Raw genomic sequence first — 25,141 nt, 5'->3', positions numbered from 1 at the left:
CAGAAGAATTGAGGCCTACCCTGGGTGCAGGGGGAGGCCAGCCAGGGTTTTTTAAACACATCCCAGGTACAGGTGGCACTGGCAGCCCCTGGTTCACACTTGGGGTTGCACCTTGGAAAGTAGCCTTTCTCAGCCTTCATTACCATGGGCCACAGTTAGAAATACATGGGACATCCCAACCTCGCGCCCAGGCACACACACTCCTGTGGTGTGACCAAAACATGAAATAGTACACCTGTCACGTCTCCCTTATCACCTGGAGTGCAGCTTGTATTCATCATTCTTTTTAGGTTTATTACAAATACACACAGTCGATTTCACAACCCACCTAGGGATTATGTCTTGCTGTTTCAAAAAAGGCAAAAATGCTGCTTTCTCTCTTAGAAGAAAAATATTCTGCTACAGCCTGGGCCCGAGGCAGATGCTGTCTTGCTGGGACCCTCTGAGGCCCCCCACTCCAAATCCTAAACATGACTCCTGGCCCAAAGCAACCAGGCAGCCTGGCACAGCCTGGTCACCCTCATGGCAGACCTCCCCTGGTGGCTCTCCGGCACCCCCTGGCTGCAGCCAGGGCTTCTTGATAGGAGAAGCATTGAAGGGCAGAGCAAATCAAGGCTGGAGTTGTCAGCAGGTTGGGCAGAGAGCGACTTCCGGTTTCTCCCAGGCTGAAAAGAGAACAGAACGCCTTCTAGCTCAAGGCCTCCTTTTGCCACCTTGAGTCATCTAGACTGAAGCCAGCCTGCAGGACAGTGGTCTGCCAGCTCTGCTTGCATACCTCCCATGGGGGAACTCACGACTCCTGGGGAAGTCTATTTTCTCCTCCATAGTTGTGACTATTGGAAAAATTGAGATGGCCACAAGAAGGGCCGTCTGCTCACTGACCGCAGCCAGGGTGCCACTGGACTGTTAGGAGCAGTCGGCCATGAGGGACAAGCACTGTGGCCAGGCCGCTGTGGGCCAGGAGTCACGGTCAGGATGTGCAGTGGTGAGACAGAATGGGGCCCTCCCAGAAGGGAATCAGTCTCTTTCCACAGTGGTGCCGATAGTTAGCAGGCACTTGTGCAGGGCCCTTTCAGACCTTGTTGTATCCAGTCCTCATAACAACCTACGAAGCAGAGCGTCTTCTTATCCCATTCCGTGGAGGAGAACACTGGGGCCTGGACCCACTACATGTGTTGCTGCCTTGGGTCCCATCCTGGGTGGCAGGACTGGGATGGGAGCCATGGTTCACCTTATTTAAAGCCTGTACTCTCTCATGCTCTCTGTGAATGCTCAAACTTGAAGGCTGAAAAAACATCACCCACATGAGGTTCGAGTCCTGGGCCTGGTGGTTCAAAAAACACACTGGGCATGTGTGCACACGTGTCTAAATCCTAAAGGAAGAATGGAAGGGATTGCGGTTAAAAGAGAAGGGATTTTTGGATAAAAAAAAATACTTTTTTTTTTTTTTTGGAGAGGTTTTTGCTATAAGGCACGTGCACTCACCAGACAGAGACAGAGAGACAGAAAGCAAGAAATCACCCCCCAGGGAGGATGGCCATGCCACAATTCCTTCTCCTCCATTCTCCTCTTGGGATCTTGGGCACGCACATACACGCGCCCGGCGTGAGTTTAAGCCACCGGGTCCGGGACTCGAACCGCGGTCGACTATGTGGGAGTCCAGCGACATAGCCATTACGCTAACTGCTGGTCCCGATAAAAAATATTTTTAAAAAACTAAGCTGCAGGGACCAGCAGTTAACGTAATGGCTATGTCGCTGGACTCCCACATAGTCGACCGCGGTTCGAGTCCCAGACCCGGTGGCTTAAACTCACGCCGGGCGCGTGTATGTGCGTGCCCAAGATCCCAGGAGGAGAAGGGATTGCAGAGTGGCCATCCCCCCTGGGGGGTGATTTCTCGCTTTCTGTCTCTCTTGTCTTTCTCTGTCTGTCTGGTGAGTGCATGTGCCCTATAGCAAAAACCTCTCCAAAAAAAAAAAACTAAGCTGCAGAATAGGGTCGAGGACTGTGTGCTTCGCTGCTCCACCCGCCCTGCCTCACCTAATGGACATCTCTTGGCTTCTCCAGACCGCATTGCTCGAAACCGTAAGACCATCGTGTGCCCCATGATCGATGTGATTGACCACGATGACTTCCGGTATGAGACACAGGCGGGGGACGCCATGCGCGGTGCCTTCGACTGGGAGATGTACTACAAGCGAATCCCGATCCCTCCAGAGCTGCAGAAGGCTGACTCCAGCGACCCCTTTGAGTAAGTATGAGCAACCCAGGCTGGTCCCGGTGAGTGAAATGGACCCTCCCCAACACGCACACATTCAGAACTGGCACCACCCCCGAAGTCCAGTGCAGAGGGTCAGGTGTCCTGGCCCTGCTCAGCACCAAGTGACACACATCCCCAACCAGAAGCACCAGCCCTCCCAGCTTGCCCCAAAGCCTCGGCTCAAGGACCACCACGCTGGCGGGCGCAGTGTGCCACGATTGCCAGCGTTGGTGAGCAGAGTTTCTCATGCTCTCGTCCTCAAGCCTGGCACCCAGTTGTCACCATCATCGACATCACCACCAGGAGGTGCCAGGTACAGGCCTGAGCACATCACACCTTGGTCCTCATTAGCCCCCAGAAGCCACGAGTGCAGGAAACTATTACCCATGTTTTCCAAGTGGGGGACACCAAGGCTCCCAGAGACCAAGTGACTTCCTGGGGTCACACAGCTATGAAATGGCAAAGGCTCAGTGCAGATGCAGGTCTCCGCCTCTAGAGCCGCTTTGCTCATCATTCTATTACTCACTCTTACATTTCTGGGGAATAATAGCCTGCCCCGTGGTGGAAGTCTATCAGGACTGAGAGGGAGAGACTGAGCTCAGCATCCTAGAATGTGAAACCCAGAAGGGACCTACAGGTGAAGGGTTCAGCCCCTTGCAGATGAGGAGACTGAGGCCCCAGGAGGAGCGGGGGCTTGCCCTGAGGTAGACAGTGAGTTAATGGCTAAGCCAGAAGTCGAGCCCAGTCCCTCTGTGATACTCCAAGCTTTGAAGATCTGCTAGCCATGCCTGCACCTGTTGTAGAGCCGTTCTAGCTCACCTCCCAGAGCTGTGCAAGGCCGCCATACAAAGCCAGAGCACGGGGTCTCCTGTGTTGTGTCCTGTGGATAAATGGTCATAAACCAGTGGCTTAGGACCACACAGATTAATTCTCTTATAGTTCTAGAGGTCAGAAGGCTGCATGTGTCTCACCGGGTTAAAGTTACAGTGTTGACAAGGCTGGTCCCTCTGAGTGTCTAGGCAAGGGTCCCTTCCCTTGCCCTTTCCAGCTTCCAGAGGCTGCCTCACGTTCCTTGGCTCATGGCCCCTCCCTCCATCTCAAAGCCAGAAGCACAGCCTCTCAAACCTCTCTGTTCCTGTCCCTCCTTCCTTCCCTCTCACCTCCGCCATCATGTCTCCTTCTCTGACTCTGACTCCCCTGCCTCCTGTTACACCACAGGCCCTTGGGATTCCATGTGATCCCATTGGGCTTACCAGGACAACTTCCCTATCTCAAGACCTGTGGCCTGAATCACATCTACAAATTGCCCTTTGCAGTGTAAGGTAACATATTCACAGGTTCCAGAGATTAGACATCTTTGGGGGCTGGGGGCACACCTGCCTCACCACAGTTTGGTCCCCAGTGAACCCCAGTTACTCTGTGTCTTACCCTCTGCATCTGAGAAGCAGAGCTGTTGGCAGCTCAGGCATCTTCATGGCACAGTACATACCCAGGGGACTTAAGAGGTGCTCTTAACTCTCTCAGGCCTGGAAGTAGGAAGTGGCAGACTCCTCAGAGGAAGCAAGAGGCTACTGGAGGGATGGAGCAACCAGAGCCCAGAATGGAGAGCATGGGTGGATGCTACATTGTCTACACTAGTTGGGTGTCTGGTCTTCTCCTGACCTCCTTTATCATAAGCATGGTCAGTCACTGCTGTTAGAGTCAAGACAGGAGTTAGCCAAGATCATATCATACAGTCAGTCTACACCCTCCCTACTCAGAGCTAATCCCCAGTGGAGGTGAAGTCTTGGAGATGACACTAATAGGGACTAACTGACATTTAGCCTGAGTTAGCAAAGCAATTTTAACTGACATTATTGTGCATGATCATCGCATCCTGGTCTTCAGGCATAGATAGAACATCCCCATCCGGTTGATGGGGACCCTGGGGTTCAGAGAGGAAACAAGACTTGCCCAAGATGGCGCAATAGCAGAACCCAAGGTTGGAACAGACCACGTGAGAAATTGGAATTTCCAGGACAATGGAGGGGGATTTAGAAGCCACCCTGAGATTGGACTTTTTCCCATAAGCAGACGGATGGGCGCCAGATTTAGAGGGGACTTTAGGATGGGTGGTGGCCCATTTGTGTTCTCACTGCACACTAAAGAAAAGTGAAGTCTCACTTCGGCAGCACATATGCTAAAATTGGAACGATACAGAGGTTAGCATGGCCCCTGTGCAAGGATAACACGCAAATTCCTGAAGTGTTCCATATTTTGCTGCCCACCTAAAATTTTTTAAAAATAAGAAAGAAAAGTGAAGTCTCACTTCGGCAGCACATATGCTAAAATTGGAACGATACAGAGGTTAGCATGGCCCCTGTGCAAGGATAACACGCAAATTCCTGAAGTGTTCCATATTTTGCTGCCCACCTAAAATTTTTTAAAAATAAGAAAGAAAAGTGAAGTCCAGGACGTGCAGCTGGCTGGTGGCAGAGGCCCACTGTCCTCCAGGGCGTCAGTCTCTTCAGCTGGTCGACGGGCTGGCCCAGCCTAGAGCAGAGGCTATCAGCCCTGGCTGCACATTGGCATCTACCAGGAGCTGGTCACCCTCCAGACCGGTTACACCAGAGTCTGGGTAGGAAATGGGCCTCAATTTTTCATTTTTGTTTTTTGGGTTTTTTGTTTTGTTTTGTTTTTGCTAAAGGGCACATGTACTTCCCAGAGAGAGGGTAAATGAGAAATCACCTCCCAGGAGGGAGGGCCACACCACAGTACCTTCTCTTCCATTATCCTCTCAGAATTTTGAGAACACATGCACATACACCTGGCATGATTTGTTTTTGGGTTTTTTTTGGAGAGGTTTTTTTTTATTATTATTATTTTTATGCTATAGGGCACATGTGCTCGCCAGACAGACAGAGAGAGACAGAGAGACAGAAAGCAAGAAATCACCCCCCAGGGGGGATGGCCACGCTGCAATCCCTTCTCCTCCGTTCTCCTCTCAGGATCTTGGACATGCACACACATGTGCCCGGCGTGAGTTTTAAGCCACCAGGTCCAGGACGTGAACCGCGGTCGACTACGTGGGAGTCCAGCGACATAGCCATTACACTAACTGCTGGTCCCGTGGCAGGATTTTTTTAAAGAATTATTTATTAAGGACCAGCAGATGGCATAATGGTTATATCACTAGACTCTCACATAGTTGACCATGGTTCAAGTCCCAAACCCAGCAGCTTAAAACACGCTAGGTACATGTATGTTCATGCCCAAAATCCTGAGAGGAGAATGGAGGGACGGGATTGCATTATGGCCATCGCCCCTGGGGGGTGGGGGGTGATTTCTCACTTTCTCTCTGTTTCTCTCCACAAGCACACACATCCTGTAACAAAAACCTCTCTAAAAAAAATTTTTTTTTCAATTTTATTTACTTATTTCATTTTAAGTTGACCAGAGAGAGAAAGTGAGCAAACAAGCTGTCAGATCCAGGATTTGAACTACTGTTGGCCATGTGGGAATCCAGCACCTTAACCATCATGCCACCTGTTGGCCCCAGCCAGCATGATTTTTGAAGCTACCGGGTCCAGGACTCAGACTGTGGTCAGCCATGTGAAAATTCAGTACCTTCGTCACCCTGCCACCTGCTGGCCCCTGGGCATCATTGTTTTTCAAAACTCCCAACAATGCTGATTTGTGTCAGGGTGAAGAGCCCCAGATGCTTTCTGAGGGAATCTCCATCCTTGGTCCCCTCTAATTCCTTCCAGAAGTCTCTCTTCTGTACGGAATGTGGACAAAACCCCAGCAAGTGGCCACCATAGAAACCCTGGTCCCTTTCTGCACTCCTCTCCGTGACCCAGCAAGGGGCAGTGTGGAGGCATGGAGTAATAGTGTCTGAGAAACATGGCTTTGGGTGGCAGACCCTGGTTTGAAGTCCAGCTCATCCACTTGCTGGCCGCATGCTCTTGAGCAGATTGGGCCGCATCTGTGAGTTCCATATTTCCCCATCTGAAAAGGGGGCTAGTAATAGGGCTTTGTGAGAGCGGGAGATGATTTTGGTAAAGTGAGTGGCCCACACTAGACGGAGTTGTTATGGTTATTTCTGAACATGGCAGAAAACAGAGGAGGCCAGGAGGAGAGGCCTCCCTCAGAGGCAAAGCCTTGAGCATCCAGAACGCCTTAGGGCTAATAACCTACCTGTCCATGCAGCCCCTGCTGCTGGCTCCACCCAGGTCGATTTCCCATAAAGCACCAAGTCAGAATCGCTGTGCCTCTCCAAGCAGTGCATTTAGTACTCCAGCCCAAACCCAAGAGCCCACGATATTCAGAAGACTGAGGGGAGTCGATACTAACACCACTGCATTTTCTATTAGTACTGGAGACTTTCAGAAATAACTATCAATAGCAGTGTGAGATGGGAAGTGTAGCTACACCTCCGACGTGGACATGGAGAATCAGGCCCCCCATTGGATCAGCACTATCCAGTACCATGCAAGCCACATTCGTTATTTTCTTTTTAATGATTTTTTTTGTAGTTTTGGGGGTGGTTTGTTGTTTTCTGACTTTGTTTTATTTGTTTTTATTTTGTTTTTTTTGTTTTTGTTTGTTTTTTTGTTTGTTTATTTTTTGTTTGTTTTTTTGCTGTTTGTTTGTTTGTTTTTTGTTATAGGGCACATGTGCTTGCCACAGAGAGAGAAACAGTGAGAAATCATCTCCCAGAGGGGATGGCCATGCCACAGTCCCTTCTACCCCATGCCACCTGCTGGTCCCACATTTGTCATTTTAAAATTTCTGGTAGCACCTTTTTTTTTAAGGATTTGTTGTAGGACATGTGCGCTTGCCACAGAAAGAGACAGTGAGAGGGAAAGTGAGAAATTATGCTCCTGGAGGTATGGCCATGCCACAATCCCTTCTCCTCCATTTTCCCCCTGGGATTTTGGGCACATATGCACACATGACCAGCATGATTTTTCAAGCCTCCAGGTCTGGGACTCAAACCATGGTCAGCCATGTGGTAGTCCAGTGCCTTAATCATTATGCCACCTGTTTGCCTTAGTAGTTATGTTTAAAAAAGGTAAAGAGAAACAGGTTAAATTTATTTTTATAATATATTTTATTTAAATTAGTATATCTCAAATATTACCATATTTTTCAAAATAATTATTTAATTTTATTTATCTTTTTCTTTCTTTCTTTCTTTCTTTAAATTTGCTACAGGGTATATGCACTCACCAGAGGGAAACACAAAGAGAGAATGTGAGAGGGGACCAGCAGTTAGCGTAATGGCTATGTCGCTGGACTTCCACGTAGTCGACCACGGTTCGAGTCCCGGACCCAGTGGCTTAAACTCACGCCGGGCGTGTGTGCGTGCGTGCCCAAGATCCCGAGAGGAGAATGGAGGAGAAGGGATTGCGGCGTGGCCATCCCCCATGGGGGGTGACTTCCTGCTTTCTGTCTCTCTGTCTCTCTCTGTCTGTCTGGCAAGTGCACGCGCCCTATAACAAAAACCTCTAAAAAAAAAAAAAAGAGAGAGAGAATGTGAGAAAGCAAGCCACCAGGTCCAGGACTTGAACCACAATCAGCCATGTGTGAGCCCAACACTTTAACCACGTTACCTGCTGGCCCCTAAAATATTACCATCCTAACACGTAACCAACACTTTAAAATCATTGATGACGTCTTTTGTACGTTCTCCTTCATACTAAGCTTTGAAAAGCCAGTGAGCGTCTTACACTCTGCACATCACGATTCAGACCAGTCATACCTCAAGCGCTCCGTCGTCACCTGTGCCCAGTGGCTGCTACCCTGGGCAGCTCAGGGTTAATGGTTAACCCTTCACCTCAGGTCACATAGCAGGTTCAGGAGAGCAGACACTGGGAAAGTTCCCAAACCCTGAACCCCTTCCTTTCCGCTCATCTCCTGCTTCTGGATTTCTCCTTCTGAAGGAGGCAGTGTTTGGTGGTGGGGAGTGTGGGCCGTGCCTTAGATTCGAGATTCAAACCCCAGCACTACTGCTTGGTAGTCATGGAGCCTTGAGCAGCCACCTGTCCCTGCTGTGGTTTTCACATGTGTAAAATGGGGGGTGGTAATAAGGAGGCCTACCTCATGAGGTCGAGTGGGGAGGAAATTTGTTTCATGAGCAAATTAAAGTGCAGCACCTGGCACGTCCAAGCCCTCAGCAAAAAGCCAAGGGGATCTCCTTGCAAAGCAGTCCCCTCCTGTGCTAGCCTGAGGCTCATGTGCTATAGGAGGCTCTGGGCATGTGCGGGTTAACTGAGGTCTGTCTAAATCAGACCACTTCCCATGAGCTTGCAGTTCTTGGGCCCAGAGGGGAGTGGAGGTTGCCGCTGGAATGTTGTGGTTTGACAGACAAGGACACAGCCCGTCTTGGTAGATTTCCACACAGCAGACACTGGTGTGCCCCTGCCCGGTGCCACCCTGTGTGAGGCACCATGGAGAGTTCCAGCAGGCAGCAGCATAGCACCCCCTCGGGCTTAGCAATATGCCGTGCCGACTTCCTGCTCCCCTCGGGCACTGCACAGTTTATGTCTCTGTGTCTTTGCTGGTGCTGTTTTCTCCTGCCAGATGCCTTCCCCCTCCTCCCCACACCCTCTGGTCCAGCCTCACTCAAATATCACCTCCCCTGAGCATCCTTCCCTGACCCTGGCCCCAGCCTTTCTCCTCACTTGCAAACACCGGAAGCACACAACCCTCTCTCAGCCCTTGGGTGACTTGTCTGTACCTCCTAGAGCCCCCTGATTACACCCCACCTGATCTGGGTCCTTCTGTCCTGAGGTGACTACTACTACTGTCACCCTACTGCACTGGCATCCCCCAAAGGACTCGGAGTCACCTCAGTATTCTTCCAGCACCTGCTTCCCAGCTGGCACTCAATGATGAAACCAATAAGAATGAATAAATGGGGTTAATTTCCTCTCCCCATGTAACTGAGAGAGCAGACCCTGTGGCTTCTATAAACTCCACAGGAAAACAAACATCTAATTGGGCTTACGGAGCAAGAATCCTCAAAGGAACACAGAGATGATCAAAAACACAGACTCCCGGGCCCTATCCCCCAGCAATTGTTTCAGCAGGTCTGAGGGTAGGGCCTAGTAAGCTGTATGTTTTTTTTTTATCTAAGAGATTCTACACCATCTGTTGGCTTAAACCAGTGAGAGGGCACCAGGAAAACAAACATCTAATTGGGCTTACGGAGCAAGAATCCTCAAAGGAACACAGAGATGATCAAAAACACAGACTCCCGGGCCCTATCCCCCAGCAATTGTTTCAGCAGGTCTGAGGGTAGGGCCTAGTAAGCTGTATGTTTTTTTTTTATCTAAGAGATTCTACACCATCTGTTGGCTTAAACCAGTGAGAGGGCACCATGTGTATGTATGTATATATATGTGTATATATATATATATATATATATATAAAGCCACACACAGTCATGCACTGCATATTGATGTTTTATTCGGTGATAAACCACATATATGATAGTGACCCCTTATAATAGACTATAGGCTATAGCCTAAGTGTGTACCAGATTATACCATGAAGATTTGTGTAAATACACATGAAGATGTTGGCACAATGAAATCTCTTAGTACATTCCTCAAAATGTATACTTGGTACTAAACAATTCATTACATACTTGAACACACTCAATCACATATATATATATATATATATATATATATATATATATATATATATATATATATATATATATATATATATAGAAAGCCACAAGGCCAATGGGAAAGATGTACTGTGATTTCATTCTGCATGTGTTCGTAGGTGTTAATCACGTAAGGGAACTCTTGGTTAAGGTGTAGTACGGAGGAAGGGAAGTGGTGGACAAGACAGGAAGGCGTGGGGCCTGGCTGGATTCCCCGGTAGGCAGCAGCGTGGAACTCATCCCCAGAGAACAGCAGGACAGACTGCACAGGAGGCACGGCCAGGACTCTGCGTCTTCACGCCATGCTCTTCTTCTCCGACAGGTCTCCCGTGATGGCTGGTGGACTGTTCGCTGTGGATCGGAAGTGGTTCTGGGAGCTGGGCGGGTATGACCCTGGCTTGGAGATCTGGGGAGGGGAGCAGTATGAGATCTCGTTCAAGGTGAGCCAGCTCTCCAGGAGCCCCATTCTCCTTGGCACAGGCTCCTGGGCCCCTGTCCTGGCAGGTTCCTGCCTAGCATGTCTCTGAGCCAGGAAGGACTCTACAGGCCTCAGCACTCTGTCACCTCTCTGTTCCTCAGAGGCCTGGTCACTCCTGGTTGTGTGGGAGGTAAAGGGGATGGGGGGAGTACCCACAGGCTACCAAGGCTGGTCTGAGCCACATCTCTGACTTAAGATGTTGGACTAGGATAGATCTCGCTTCTAATCAAGATGGCATGTCTGTGATTGACATGCCCACAAACCAGCAGTGAGGACAGAAGCCAGGGAGGCCAGACAAGGTACATGGGCCTAGAGGGATGCTCTGCTCTGAGAATGGCCACCTCTCAGAGACCGCAGTTGGCCATGGTGGTTCCTGGCCATCCTTTCCAGCTTTCTCTTTTGTATCTGTCAGTGCAGGAGTTTGGCACAGACACAGTGGATAAAATCTTCATTGTCGAGTCATAAAGGCCTGGATTCAACTCCCACCTCCATCACTCAGTAGCTGCCTGACTTGGGGCAAGTTAGATTCCTCTCTGAGCTTTCTCTCATCTACACAGCAGCAAAAGTGGGCATCACCTTTCGGTGCAGGGACCCATTATCGAGCACAGTGATTCAGACTTGAGCGCCAGGGTCAGAGTACCCAGTTAGATCCTAGCTCTGCCACTTCCTACCAGCTTTGTTATCTTGAACAAGAAACTCTCACCGAGCCTCAGTTTCTGCTTCTATAAAATGGGCCTAATGATAACTGTAATCCTCACAGGACTGTTGCTAGCTCAACATGAGACAGGGCTTGTTAGATACTTCTTAACGGATATTCGAAAGATTATTATCTTTGTTAATATATTAATATTTTTGTGTACAACACAGATTGAACAGTTTGGAATTGCAGAACATAAATTTTTTTATCAGCAAAAAGACAACTGAGGGCCCAGCAGGTGGTGTAGTGGTTAAGGCACTGGACCCCCACATGGCTGACTGTGATTCGAGTCCAGATCTGGCAACTTGTTTTCTCACTCTCTCTCTCTCTCACATGCATGCACTCTGTCTCTCTCTGATTACCTTATGAGCCCTATAGCAAATTTCAAAAATCATCATAATTAAATTAATAATTCTTTAAAAAAAAATAAACTTGTTTTCTCACTCTCTCTCTCTCTCACATGCATGCACTCTGTCTCTCTCTGATTACCTTATGAGCCCTATAGCAAATTTCAAAAATCATCATAATTAAATTAATAATTCTTTAAAAAAAAATAAAACTAGAATTCTACTGAAATGTTATTTTGGTTTGAAAAGCAGTCAATGTCTGCCTTAACCTCCAGCATTCTGAAAGTCATCTCTCATAAGGGGACCAACCCCCTAAATAAAGTGAATGCTAATATCCAGAGAAATGTCCAAAATACTGAATGACTGGAGCGGCACAAGCACCCAACAGTCAGAACGATGCCCGCTGTGAGCTAGCGTACACCCACTCGGGTGCGTATCTGCTGAATTTCAGCCCTGAGGAGAGCTAACGGGTCAGTCCTCGTAAGAGCCCTGAGAAACGGGTATCACGGTTCTAGCCATTTCACCGGGGAGGCAAGTGGGGCCCAGACCAAAGCCCCACACAGCTGGAAGTAACAAAGCCAGGGCCTGAGCTCAGGTTGCCTAACTCTGACGTCCGTGCTCTAACTGCTGTTTTTCTAGAGAGACTTTTGCTATAGGTGTGTGAGCTTGCCAGAGAGACAGAAAAAGAGAAAGTAAGACATCACCCCCAGGGAAGATGGCCATGCCACAGTCCCTTCTCCTCCATTCTCCTCTCAGGACTTTGGGCATGCACCCAGAGTGAGCTGCAAGCTGTTGGATCTGGGACTGTGGTCAGCCATGTGGGAATCAAGTACCTTAATCACTATGCCAACTGCTTGCCCCCTGACTGCTGTTTTTTATGTGCCTGTGTAGGGACATCAGACAAAAGCAGTTGAGAAGAAATCTAGCCTAAGACGTTGGCTGCATCTCTTACCCCTTTTTTCTCAGTTTTTGCCTCTACCTGGGGTTATTCCTAATTTACTTGGATACTGTACCACCGCTTACTGAATTAAATGAAAAATAGTCTAAGTTAGAAGCAGCAAATGGGTTTCCTTTTCAGCCAGCTCTGAATAATTGATCGGGGCTGCCATGGTGCTGTGTTGATTTGTATTCTGACCCTGCATCCAGGCTCATCTGGAAAAAAAAGTGGTGATTGATTAGTGATGTCTGCCAGGGGGCAAATATGGTCGGTGATGGTATGTATGTTACTTATTTAGTATCCCTAGCCCATGCCATCTCGTTTTCCACAAGGAATCAGAAGAATTGCAACATCCCAGTTCCTCAGTCTTTCAATTAAGCAAGCTCGATTTACAAGGCATTCTTCCAAATGTGTCCCCAGCAATGGGCACATCCAAGTTGTGAGTTCTTAGCAGAAGGTAGTCTTCAGTAGGGTAGGGACCTTTTTGTGTTTTACTCACTACTCTCTCCCAAGTACTTAAAGGATTGTCTGACACTGAAAAGGCACCTAATAAAATATTTGCTGGTTGAACACTCAGAGCAGGTGTGTCACTGCCCAGAGTCAGGCTCCAAACTCCCAATTAGCTCCTCGGTCTAGAAGTCCCCTTTCGAAATTCCCTCTGGGGAGAACAGGGAATGGAGAAAGATTTGCACAAAGGAAGTTCTAAATCCAACATGATTTTCATTCTGTGTGTTTCAAAGCCCCTTCTAATGATGCTCATCAGGCAATTATGGCAGAACAACTGGCCTTTTTCTCCACCGGTTATTTACAAAAGACTTGGTAATGAAGCCATATTGGAAGTCTCTCATCCGGGAGGGAGAGGGAGGCTGGCTCGTGTTTCCATTTGATCCAATTATGTCTGTCACTCTCGAGGGGAAATGAGACGGTGTAATGAGGAGGCTCCTGAGGTCTGGAAGGGACACTTCTCTCCCTTGGTTTTCTCTCTCCTGGCTCTGAGAACAACGAGTTCCCGGAGCCAGAGACAGCCCGTCTGCCAGTGCGCTGTCTCTCAGGCCCAGAGGAAGGGAGACACACAGAGCCGGGAGGAGCAGGAGAGCCCATTCATCTGCGGGCGCCCCCCTTGCTGAAATGCGGGTGTTCTGTTTCAGCCGGAGCCCAGCCAGATTCCCTCTGATTAATCTCTGCTAAGATCTCTTTTCTTCTTGGTGACAGAAAAGAGAGACTGGTCTAAGAGGCATGAGCGTATCTTCAGAAATTAAGATAAATCGTTATATGCCATCAAGGCTGACGGATTAATAACTTGGCCCTGATTCCAGACCAGGCCATCTATCCTGATGGGAAAATCCCAGGAACGATGTTCCAACAGCTCTGAAGTTTCTAGACGAGTTATTATCCCTTTTTTTTTCCCTTCCTCCCTCCTGCTCTCAGTGTCTCTCTCGGCAGAGCTTTTATTGCCAAAAGGCACAGTAACACCAGCCGAGTCCTGTTTAGACGTTAGGATCATCCCAGTTCTAGCCCGGCCTCCAGCTAGCCTCATGGCTGATCCACCTTATCTCCCCACGCTCTCCCTTTTTTCCCTCTTACCACGTTACATTAGTCTGGATTTTTGGTTTCAAGTGACTAAAACCCTAGTTAGTCAGATAAAAACTCAGAATTGATGGGCTCACAACTGAAATTCAGGGTAGATCCTACCCAGGATCCAGGGACTAAAACCTCTCACTGTTCTCTGTCTCTTTCATTCCCTTGGCTCTTCTCTCTTCTGGGTTGGCTTCCCTCTTGGGCAAGAATTATTGCATGGAGATCCCCAGCAGCACAGTAGAAAGAGTTTCTCTTCCCCATCATCCTACAGAAATCCCCGAGGTGAATCTCATTGGCCTCCTGGTCCCTCGCTCATTCCTGAGCAACATTCTGATTGGCCAGCTACAGCCACATGCCCATCCCACAGCCAGGAGGGTGGGATGGGTTAGTTCCCCCAAGGAAAGTCCAGGTGCTGTGCCCACAAGAGGGGCAGGGCAGACCACAGACATCCGCCTCACCCAGCCATACCAGACTGCTCACAAGCCCCAAGCTCACGTGCCAGGTCCTCTTTGGAGGCCCTCACTATTCGCTCTACCTGAAACACATTTCCTTCATCTGGCCAACCCAGCCTTTCCAGCCTCATCCTCCAGTGTCCACTCATATATGGCCTTCTCTCAGCCTTACCTGAGCTTCCTATGATCCTCAGGGACCACCCCAACATTGCCCTCCCACATTCTCATGCTCCCAGCACGGCTCTGGGTACCCTGAGTTGACATGACCTAGGGATCTGCCTCTTGCCTACTGAGCCCTGAGCTCCTGGAATCTGGGAGAGGATTCTGCCCCGTCTGTACCCCCAGTCTCTGACCCATATGCATTTTTTACGTAACTGTTAATAGCATTGCTTTCAACTGCTAAAAGCCCTTTGAACTCTCTTCCCATATTTATATCACCTCCATCTTTGGGTGGTGGTGTGTGGTAGGAAAGGAGCTCACTGAGAAGGCAGGGACCTGGCTTCTCACCTCTGTTCTTCATCCATCTGGGAGCACTGGGCAAATCGCTTGACCTCTGGTCCCTGTATTCCAAATGGTGCTGATAAAGTTTCCTTCCTACTCCATGAAATAGGGTCAGTAAGATGCTGTGGGGAAAGCCCTGGGACTCACACAGATAGGACAGGTAGTTTGGATTGGAGGGGATGGTGGCAGGATGAACAGACAGGGATCTGTTGTGTGTCCCCAGGCAGCCATGGCTAGAATATCTTTAACCATGGGATACAGGAGGAAGTATCAAAACCAGGAAACGTGACCAAACTAGAGTGAGAAAACATAGACTTTGGGGCAGTGTAAGTAAATGTATCTTTTGTGAACAACAATTTGGTAAAATCTGTTGTTTCTGAGCATGCTATATTCTTTGACCTGAAATTCTATGCCCAGAAGTTTCTCCAAGAGAGATGGCACATAGATAAAGATTTAGGTAGAAGCTATGTTTGACATGCTGTGACCCAAATGCATGTCCTTGGGTGATAAATAAGTTAGAGCACATCTAAATGATGTCATATTATATATAAAAGAAGTTAGATGTCTCCAAAATTAAGCTTAAAAAGATAAATGAAAATACTATATATGAAGAGATATCACAAAAGTCAAGAAAAATAGATTAAAGTTTGAGTTTATTTTGATACCAATCATGTTGAAACCCAGGCATGGTTTTTTCATAATATGTATTTTCCATAAACATTTTAAAGAGCCCCATATATTAGGTGGTCCGAGAAGTCATGACATTTTTTTTCTATGGGTTTCTTTTTAGTTTTTGTTTTTTTATTTTTTGGAGAGGTTTTTATTTTGTTTTTTGGGGGTTTTTTGGGGGGTTTTTTGTTGTTTTTTTTTTTTGCTATAGGGCACGTGCACTCCCAGATAGAGAGAGACATAGAGACAGAAAGTGAGAAATCACCCCCCCAGGGGGGATGGTCATGCCGCAATCCCCTCTCCTCCATTCTCTCTTGGGATCTTGGGCACGCACATACACGTGCCCGGCGTGAGTTTTAAGCCACCGGGTCCGGGACATGAACCGTGGACATGAACGTGGGAGTCCAGTGGCATAGCCATTACGCTAACTGCTGGTTCCCTTTTGTTTTTTTTTTAAGAATTATTTTATTTTGTTTTATTTATTTATTTATTTTAATTTGACCAGAGAGGGACAGCCTGAGAGAGAGAGGCGAAGAAGAGGGGGAAAGTGAGAAAGCAGCCCACCAGTGGGACCAGCAGTTAGCGTAATGGTTATGTCACTGGACTCCCATGTAGTCAACCGCAGTTCACGTCCCAGACCTGGTGGCTTAAAACATGCCAGGCGTGAGTGCGTGCATGCCCAAGATCCCAACAGGAGAATGGAGGAGAAGGGATTGTGTCGTGGCCATTCCCCCTGGGGGCTGATTTCTCACTTTCTGTCTCTCTGTCTCTCTCTCTCTCTCTTTCTCTGTCTGGCGAGCGCATGCACCCTATATCAAAAACCTCTCAAAAAAAAAAAGAAAAAAGAAAGCAACCCACCAGGTCTGGGACTTGAACCACAGTCAGCCATGTAGGAGTCCAGCACCCTTAACCACCACGTCACCTGTTGACCCCTCTGTGGCTTTCTATGCAAAAATATGTCATGACTTTACTAACAACCCGTATGATTTCATGTTCAGTTTTTAAAAATATGAAAAATGCAGAGAAAAAAATTAGAATATCCTTTTGCCAGTTAGCTGACATAAGGATATTCTACACTGACACTTTTATTTTCACTGACGCGACGCTCAGTAACATGTAGGGCCCTGGCTTGGCACTGCATCATTTATGCCTCCTCTGCCCAAGGCAGTGCTCCCATCCTCCCCATTTTATAGATGAGGAAACTAAGGCTTAGGTTAAATCACTTCCCAAAATGACCAGAACGACTTTCTGGACATGTGGGATGGGAAGTCTACAAAATACAGCTGTCTCTTTCTACCCACTGTGTGTCTGTAACATTGAACGTGTTCTTCCTAAGTACATATTACCTCTTTAATCAGAGAAAAAAGATACCGGTAACTAAGAAGGAAAAACGTTGGTCTCTCAGCACCTGCAGCCTGTCTCACCCCCGTATACATCCCAAGGCATCGTTCAGGCCCTTTGCAAGTTCAGGGCTGAGTTTCTTCACAAGCCAGGCCTACAGTGAAGGACCAGACAGTTAGGAGGCTCCCAGGGAAGGCCTGAGCTCTCACTGAGAGTGCCTCTGCAGGGTCTGCTCCAGAGGCAGAGGCAAACCCTACTGCCTTTGGATTGAAACAGACAGACTGCAGGAGCGAGGGAGTGATGGAAACCTCTAAACGGTCAAACCTTAGTAGGGGCATGAAGCGCCGGGGTTGAGGGGTTTGTGCTCTGTCTGGCACTGAGATGGTTACTGGAAGCCTAGGCTAGTCCTGAATTGCCTCAGGTAGATTAAAATTAAAAACCAAAACTAAAGAGGCCAGCAGATGGCATAGTGGTCACATCGCTGGACTCCTACATGATCGACTAAGATCCAAGTCCCAGACCCAGTAGCTTGAAAATCACACCAGGTACGTGTACGTGCATGCCCAAGATCCCGGGAGAAGAATGGAGAAGAAGGGACTGTGGCATGGCCACCCCCCTGGAGGGTGATTTCTCACTGTCCCTCTCATGGTCTCTGTCTCTCTGTCTCCCTGGCGAGCACACATGCCCTAAGGCAAAAACCTCTCAAAAAAAAAAAAAAAAAACCTCAGATTTTCTTTCCATGAAACTTACTGTTGTGACCAGGATTAAATGAAGTCAGGTCTGTGAAAAAAGGCAGGAAACGCCCCAGACACTGGTCAAGGTAGTGCTGCGACCTGATGCCCACAGCACCCGGGTGGCGAGGCCAAGGTCCCTCAGCTAGAAGGTGGCAGTGCTTGGGCCGAATCCTGTATGTCCTGCCTCCAAGCCCAGCACTCACCTCAGCCCACCTGGTGGAGGGGGTGTGGAGAAAAAGGTGTGTCTAGTCTAGAGGAGGCCGTTGTGAAGGGAAGGGGCCTAAGTTACCACACGGGAGGGGAAATGATTTCTGGGGCCTAAGTTACCACACGGGAGGGGAAATGATTTCTAAAGGCCAGCCCGTGTGGCACAGGGTGATCAGGGGTCACCACGACAGGGACTACCATCCAAGCACATGCACGGGAGGGGAAATGATTTCTAAAGGCCAGCCTGTGTGGCACAGGTGATCGGGGGCCACCACGACAGGGGCTACCATCCAAGCACATGTATGTGATGTCCCCCCACCTTTTCCACTCCCCTTCCCGCACCCTCCATCTTGGGCCAGCTGCCACATGGCTGCCAGGAGCCGTCCTTCCCTGGGTTACCGAGGATACTGGGAACACGCTCTGCCGTGAGCGTTTTCCTCCCAGGGCCACATCTGCCCGGCCTTCCCCAGAGCTGTCTGCTCGGAACAGCAAAGACACTCTGCACGTGACTCTCAGCAAGCCACTTGAAATTCCACGAGCGTCGCTGTGGGCTCAGAGGCCCAAGGGTTGCCTGTCGGTACATCACTCGCTCACCAGCATACACCTATCTCCTCTTGCTGTGGCTCTTTTATCGCTAAAAATGGTAATAATCATAACTTCTTCAAAGCCTCATTGTAACAACCAAATAGGATAAGTATATTTATTTGGCCCGGAGCCAGACAAAAAAGGAGACACTCAATAAACCGTAGTTGTTACGGCCATAGCCCTTATGTCAAATAAGGAAGCAGACAGCGCGGAATTAAGTATGAGGGCTTCGACCTCAAACTGCCTGGGTGCTGGTGCGAACCTGGCTAGCTGGTCACTGTGTGACCCTGGGAACATGACTTAACCACTCTGGGCTTCACTTCTTCCTCTGTAAAATGGGGATAGGATCATATTTACCTCACAGTACAGTTGTGAGCTTAAAAGTCAAAATATATTAAAAGCTTAGCTCAGTGTGGGACCAACAGATGGCGTAATGGCTATGTCGCTGGACTCCCATGTCGTCAACTGAGGTTTAGGTCCTGGACCCAGTGGCTTAAACTCACGCTGGGCATGTGTGCGTGCGTGCTCAAAATCCCAAGAGGAGAATGGAGGAGAAGGGATTGCAGTGTGACCATCCCCTCTGAGGGGTGATTTCTTGCTTTCTGTCTTTCTGTCTCTCTGTCTCTCTGTGTCTTTCTGGCAAGTGCACGCACCCTACAGCAAAAACCTCTCAAAAAAATAAAAACCACTTAGCTTAGTGCCTAGAATGTAATAAATGATCAATAAACAGTCGCTGGTAATGTCAGCACTGCTGTGGTCATTGTGATCGGGCTATGGTTGCAAGCGGACAAGAGTGGAAAGAGCTTTGAGGTTGGCCTTGGCAGCAGGCCCACTTTGTAACAGTCTCCCGGGATGATCCTGGGTTCTCCTGCCCTTCCTGCTGCACTTATATTCCCTCATCTGCAAGGGGGCAGTGAGAATCCCAAATTCAGGGGCCATCAGAAGACACCGGGCAACAGGAAGACAACTCGCTGGAGAGAGGTGTTGTCTCTTCCACATGCAGTGACTCTGCAGGAGTGGTTCCTGGGCAGGGAGCCTCGGCATCCCCTGGGACCTTGTTAGGAACACAAATCACAGCCTCCATCCACCCTGGCTGCTGAGTTAGGCACCCTGGGGTGGGGCCCAGCGATCTGTGATTTAACAAAGCCTCTGGAGGTTCTGACACTGTGTGGAGGCTGAAAATCACAGCTGTACTGACTAGGAAGGGCCTGGTGCAGAAAGGGTGTGCAGGCTTGGGCAGGGAAGGACAGACTAAATATTAGGTTGCCTGAAAAGTCATGACATATTTTTCTATGTTCTTCTATGCGAAAATGCACCATGACTTTCCCGACAACCCAGTAAGTGGGTTAGTTGGCCTGGTGGCCAGCTGGTTCCATGTCTTCCAACAGGGTTTTAGATCAAAGCTGACCAATGCCAAGGTCACGTGTGAATGAGTGAATGAGTTCATTCGTGTTAGTGTAGGACCACGACATTCATGGAAAGAAAAGGAACATGTGCCCCCAGGAGGAAGAGTGAATGCATCGGAGCCGGTTCTTCATAACAGGCACACATGCAGGCCGGAGGGTGCCAAGGGGGTAGGTGGAGAGACATAGAAGAGATCGTAGCATGAACGTGCCTCATCCACGGGTGCTTTCTCCTTCTCTTTCTCACTCTGTCTTTAACAAGTACAAGTACAAGAGCCCTCTGGCCAAAAAAAAAAAAAAAAAAAATTATTTTGAGAGATTTTTGCTACAGGGCATGTCCACACCCCCAGAGAGACAGACAAAAAGTGAGAAGTCACCCCCCTAACCCCCCAGGGCAACGGCCACACCGCAATCCCTTCTCATCCATTCTCCTCTTGGGAGTTCGAGCACACACACACATGCACCCGACATGTTTCAAGCCACCAGGTGTGGGACTTGAACCATGTTCAGCCATGTGAGAGTCCAGCGCCTTAACCACTATGCCACATGCTGACCCTGGCAAAAACAATTTTCGAATTGTTCTTTTCTATTCCTTTTTACCAACTGCATCCTGTAACTGTTGTAAACATCCAGACCTAGCATGACCAAGGTAATTTCATGCTGGTGAGACCTTCTTGTAACATCGTGCTGCTCAAGACACATGAATACTGTCAGAATAATACGAACACCTCCTCTGAGGGGAGCCATGTGGCACACGCAGAGCCCGCCACCAGTACCCACAGCTGCCATGTGTCCAGGTTGGATCACACAGGTGGCTCAGTGTCCTCTGTGCTCCCACGTGATGTCACGTTGCCTTGCCACCACCCTCAGAGCTGAGCCGTCATTTTCCCGGGGTTGCAGATGAGGAAACCGAGGCTTCCAGACTTAGAAAACTAACTCAAGAGCTTGGCTTAGATCTCACTTCTGTCTCTGCAGAACGAGCTCCTCACTGCCATCCTATGTGCCTCCGAAGCGCACAGCCAATCTGAATAACCGGTGGCAATTACCAGCAGATTACTTCCCCACGTGCAACTCCTTAGGGCTCCTTAGGGCGTGAACTCCATAGGGGTCCTCACCCGAGATGCCAGCAGCAAGACATGGCGGCCACCAGTATTTTCCTGGCCTTCAGCAGGTAGTGTGCCACCACGCCTGGCTGGCTGACAGAGGATCGCTCCAGCCTGTCCGCTGGCGTTCCCTCTCTGCGGGAACAGCCCTCCCTCCTCGCTCCCCAGGTCCCATTGTGTTTTCCTGGTATGCATCTCCACTCGCTTCTTTCCTCCTCAGTTTAGGAGATAAGAGCGAGTAATTGTCTTTTATAGACACTGTAATGAAGCCTGTCATCACACAAAAGAAGTTTGCTAATAAAATAAATCAAAGCAGCCACGAGCATGAATGGGGAGCAGGCTTTCGCGATTAGATTTCTTCTTGTCTAGTGGCGTGGCGTGTCTAGAGAGACAACTTCCGCAGGGGGTGGGGTGGGGCCCCCAAGAACCGAGCTGACAAGACGTGTTTCGGAAGGTGGGACCAGGTTCCCAGAGTGGAGAACTGCACCCCCACCCCCCCTCACACAGTGGGCGCTGGGGAGGGGACGGGGCAGGGACAAAGCTGACAGCAGACATCATGACGAGCAGGGCTGCAGAAACGTCATCTCAGGGACTTGTCTGTATTCCCACCTCAAATACGACGGGTTCTGGGTTCCTGGCCAGATGTGACACAGCTGCTGCTGCTGCCCCCGCAGCTCCCAGCCCTCAGCCACCAGCTGGTCTCTTCTCCTGCATTTGGTGAAAAGACAATGCCCTCAGGCGGCCTGGCCCCAAATGTATGGTGACTCCGCCCCACCCCCTTTGACCCTCGGTCTCTTGGTCTGCTGCAGGTTTTGCCACCAAGTCGGTTCTGAACAACTGCTTCTCTCTCTGAGCCTCTGTCTCTCCATTTGGGAAACTGGGCCATAGGATAAAACCACGCCGGTGTTGGCAGAAGGGCGAGTGCTGTGTAACGCCACGGTGGCCGTCCCGTCCATTCACAAGTAGACATGGCCAACACTCAGGCTTCTAGGAGTCAGGCAGAGGGCTAAGTGCTTTTTCAAGCTTCTTGAGATTGTCACCCCTATGTTACAGAAGGGGAAACTGAGGCTCCCAGATGACTCACGCAAGGTCACACTGATGCCATCAGTGTGATGGCGTTAGGGCCCAGTGCAGGGAGTCAGGCTGCAGGGCGTGCTCCCAGCCTCCTTGTGGGGCCCACTGGCTCGGGAATGTGCTGCCTCTGCTGGGACAGGACAGGGGCTCAGAGGAGCGAGGGTGAGTGGCCCGGGCGGGTCACAACACCTGGGACCCCTGGCCAGCTCCAGCTGGCACCTGCCCCAGGGTGAGCCCTGACACCATTGTATCCATGCCTCGAATTTACGCATGACAGTGTCCCCGGAAGGAGAGCCCTTCCAGTCTTGGGATTCTGTCTGTCCAGAGGCAAAGGTCAGAGCTGCTTGTCAAGAGGGAGGACACCATGATGGTGACACGTTCTCTGTCCTCCTTTGCCTGTCCACTTCCAGCCAGGGCTCAGCCTGAAAGTGATAGAGATGAGACCTTCTGCCTAAGAGATAATAAAACCTCCCGCTCCCGCTCCCGCCTGACTTAGATTCTTGCCAAGATTGCTAGAAGCAAAAAAGCCCCAGTGCACTTTCTCTGGGGACCAAAGAACTGATGACAAAATGCGATTCATCTCCCTGGGCGAGTCCCTCTTCCCGAGGCTCACATCCGTCCTGACTTCCTGCTTCGTGAGTTCTGCCAGTATGGATGAGGGCCCGGCCTGGGCACAGCCCAGTGCCTGGGGCTCAAGGCCCACTGGCAAATGCAGCAGGTGGGACCCCTGAGTCTAGAGGGGACACAGAGGGGTTGGAAAGGACTCCTTCACCTGAAGGGACAGGGGAAAAAAAAACTGACCAAGAAAGGGTGGTGGTGGTGTGGGGGCGGGTGGGCTGTGCCCAGCACACGTGGATCCAGGGGCTCTAGCGGGGGTCCCTCGCCCTCTCTCGGCTCCTCCCTCCTCTGTGCTGGCCGCATTCTCAGGCAGGTCCTCCCCCGCCCTGTGGTGGCAGACAGGGCCACTGGTGGCTGCAGCTGTGGTCCCCTTTGCTCTCCATCCAGAAAGAAGCATGTGGCCGTCCCTCGCGGCACACACAGCAACCACCTGAAATACCCCGTTACTCAGAGCCCAGAAGGCAGGGATGTCGCCACTGGCCAGCCTGGGTCACAGGGCCCTGGTGGAGTGGTTGGAACAGTCCCCAAAAGAGAGAAGGCAGGCTGGACAGGTAAAAACAGCAGGTGAAGTTAGCCCTGAGCCATAGCCACATGGGTAAGTTAATATTGCGCTTCCATGCCCAGCCAAGGTGCTCAGAGCAGGTATGAAAGGGCGAGGCCCAGTGCTGTGGGACAGAGGAGCCCGTAAGGGGTGGCAGTAACAGAGGCCTGAGGGATGAGCAGGAGGCAGCAGGCACAGGGTGGGCAGAGGGTGCCCCAGGCAGAGGGAGGAGCCCATGGAAGTGTCTGGCTGTCAGGGAGGGGTGTAGAGAGCAGGAGGTGTGGGGTGAGAGGATGAGATGAGGGAGAGAAAATGGAGGGAGAGCAGGAGCTTGGGCCCTGGCCAGGCCAGCCAGCCAGGGACACCCAGGCCTGCGGAGTGCCCGGGGAAGACACAGCCGGGCGGTCGGAAGTGTTGGGTGTGTCCTGCGCTGAGTGTTCCCGAGGCACTCTGGGGTGGCAGCAGCCTTAGCTGAACAGGCATCTGTCTCTCTGAAGTTTCAAAGTTCACATTCTGAGGCCAGCCAGTGTCGTGGTGGTTAAAGGCACTGGACTCCCACATGGTCGACTGTGGTTCGAGTCCCAGACCTGGCAGCTTGTTCTCTCTCCCTCTCTGTCTGTCTCTGGCTAGTAAAAATTGAAGAAAAAAAAAAAAAAAGATAATAAATCATCCTTTAAAAAAAAAAAAGTTCACATTCCGAGTCGCCCCCCACTGCACAGCGCATCTGGCAGCAAAGCCACACAGTAGACCCCATGTCCAGAGCCAGGCAGACTCCCTCTAGGCTCCAGACAGCCTGCGAATCCAAGGACCTGCGGATGCTTCAAACTTCCCAACAGAGCAAGGTCAGCCTGGCCTCTGAGAAACCTGCAGGCTGGTGGCCAGCACGGGCAGGGCCAAAGAAACCAGAGGTCACGGCAAAGAGGAGTTGGAATTGCTCATCCAACTGCGTAAACCAAGGGACCCTTGCCAGGCAGAGCCGGACATGCAGCCTCGTTAGCTAATGCGAGTTTAATGTGGAGTTGAGAGAGCTGGATGCTGGCCTGGTCAGCTGCCCAGGAGACGCAAAAATAGAGCCGGGTACCGTGTGGCCCACCTGCTCAGGCTGCTCCATCGCCCGGAAGGCAGAGGCCTGCCCAGCAACGACCTGGGCAGTACCCGCCAGACACCAGCATCGCTTCCACATCAATCACTTTGTATAAAGGAAGAGTTATTGTTATGGGATGCTGGCGCCCGATCAATGTCTCCCGCTTTGAAAATAAACTTCTTGGCTTGGCCTTGACATTAATCTACCATCAGGAGCCCATTATCTCGAGACCAATGTTCTGTTCTATTGACTTGCTCAATATTTTTTTTTCTACCCCAAGATCAGAATATAATTGCATTTCTCCAGGCAGCACTTCCGCTAATTGCAGGCCCAGGCGTATCCCCTCTTGGGAAGCCCAAGACAGAGTGTGCCTGGGCTGGGGGTGGAGACCTTAGGTGCAAGGAGGATGAGCAGCCCTTGTAAAGCCCCTGAATTAATCAAGACATGAAGCATGGTCTTCAATATCCTGTCAAGTCCTGGAAAGGGCTCCTTTGCACAGAATCATGGTCATAGAAGTCCCCTACTCCACCCTGTCATTTCCCAGATGAGGCACGTGGTGACAAGATGAACAAGAATGTCCCCATCCAGGCTGGGTTCCCCCATCACCATAGCCCCCACCTCACCACCACCGCCTTGGATCTGGACTACGAGATTCTCCTAGGCCTTCCCCAATCCTGCACCCCCACTTCGGGCAGAGTCATCTTGTAAAACGCAAGTTGCATTATGTCATCTCCCTCAGTAAAGCCTTTCTTCCTCAGGGACACTCCTGAGAGCCTTGGCCTCCCCTCTGACCTCCCTCCCATCACTTTCCCCTCTGCTCCTTCTGCTCTGGCCTCTGGCTTTCTTACTGCTGAGGCTGGCACTTCCCCAAG

At 50.1% G+C, this 25,141-nt stretch overlaps 1 protein-coding gene and 2 non-coding genes across 3 annotated transcripts in view; all 3 read left to right on the top strand.

Moving 5' to 3' along the window:
• GALNT10 (polypeptide N-acetylgalactosaminyltransferase 10) overlaps positions 1-25,141 on the top strand; it is a 195,972-nt gene that overhangs the window by 154,913 nt on the left and 15,918 nt on the right. Inside the window, exons 7-8 of the mRNA XM_027766965.1 lie at positions 2,068-2,251; positions 10,243-10,360. Of these exons, the coding sequence (XP_027622766.1) occupies positions 2,068-2,251; positions 10,243-10,360 (302 nt within the window). The remainder of the gene's footprint in view (positions 1-2,067; positions 2,252-10,242; positions 10,361-25,141) is intronic.
• Positions 4,417-4,519, top strand: LOC114005445 (U6 spliceosomal RNA). The gene has a single exon (XR_003547296.1). It is a non-coding gene; the product is annotated as a U6 spliceosomal RNA (small nuclear RNA).
• Positions 4,562-4,664, top strand: LOC114005444 (U6 spliceosomal RNA). The gene has a single exon (XR_003547295.1). It is a non-coding gene; the product is annotated as a U6 spliceosomal RNA (small nuclear RNA).

Source organism: Tupaia chinensis, unplaced genomic scaffold (assembly GCF_000334495.1).
Source record: "Tupaia chinensis unplaced genomic scaffold, TupChi_1.0 Scaffold143796_1, whole genome shotgun sequence".
Taxonomy (NCBI): domain Eukaryota; kingdom Metazoa; phylum Chordata; class Mammalia; order Scandentia; family Tupaiidae; genus Tupaia; species Tupaia belangeri.
Note: the sequence above shows the minus strand (reverse complement) of the source record. Positions and strands in the feature narration are given on the sequence as shown.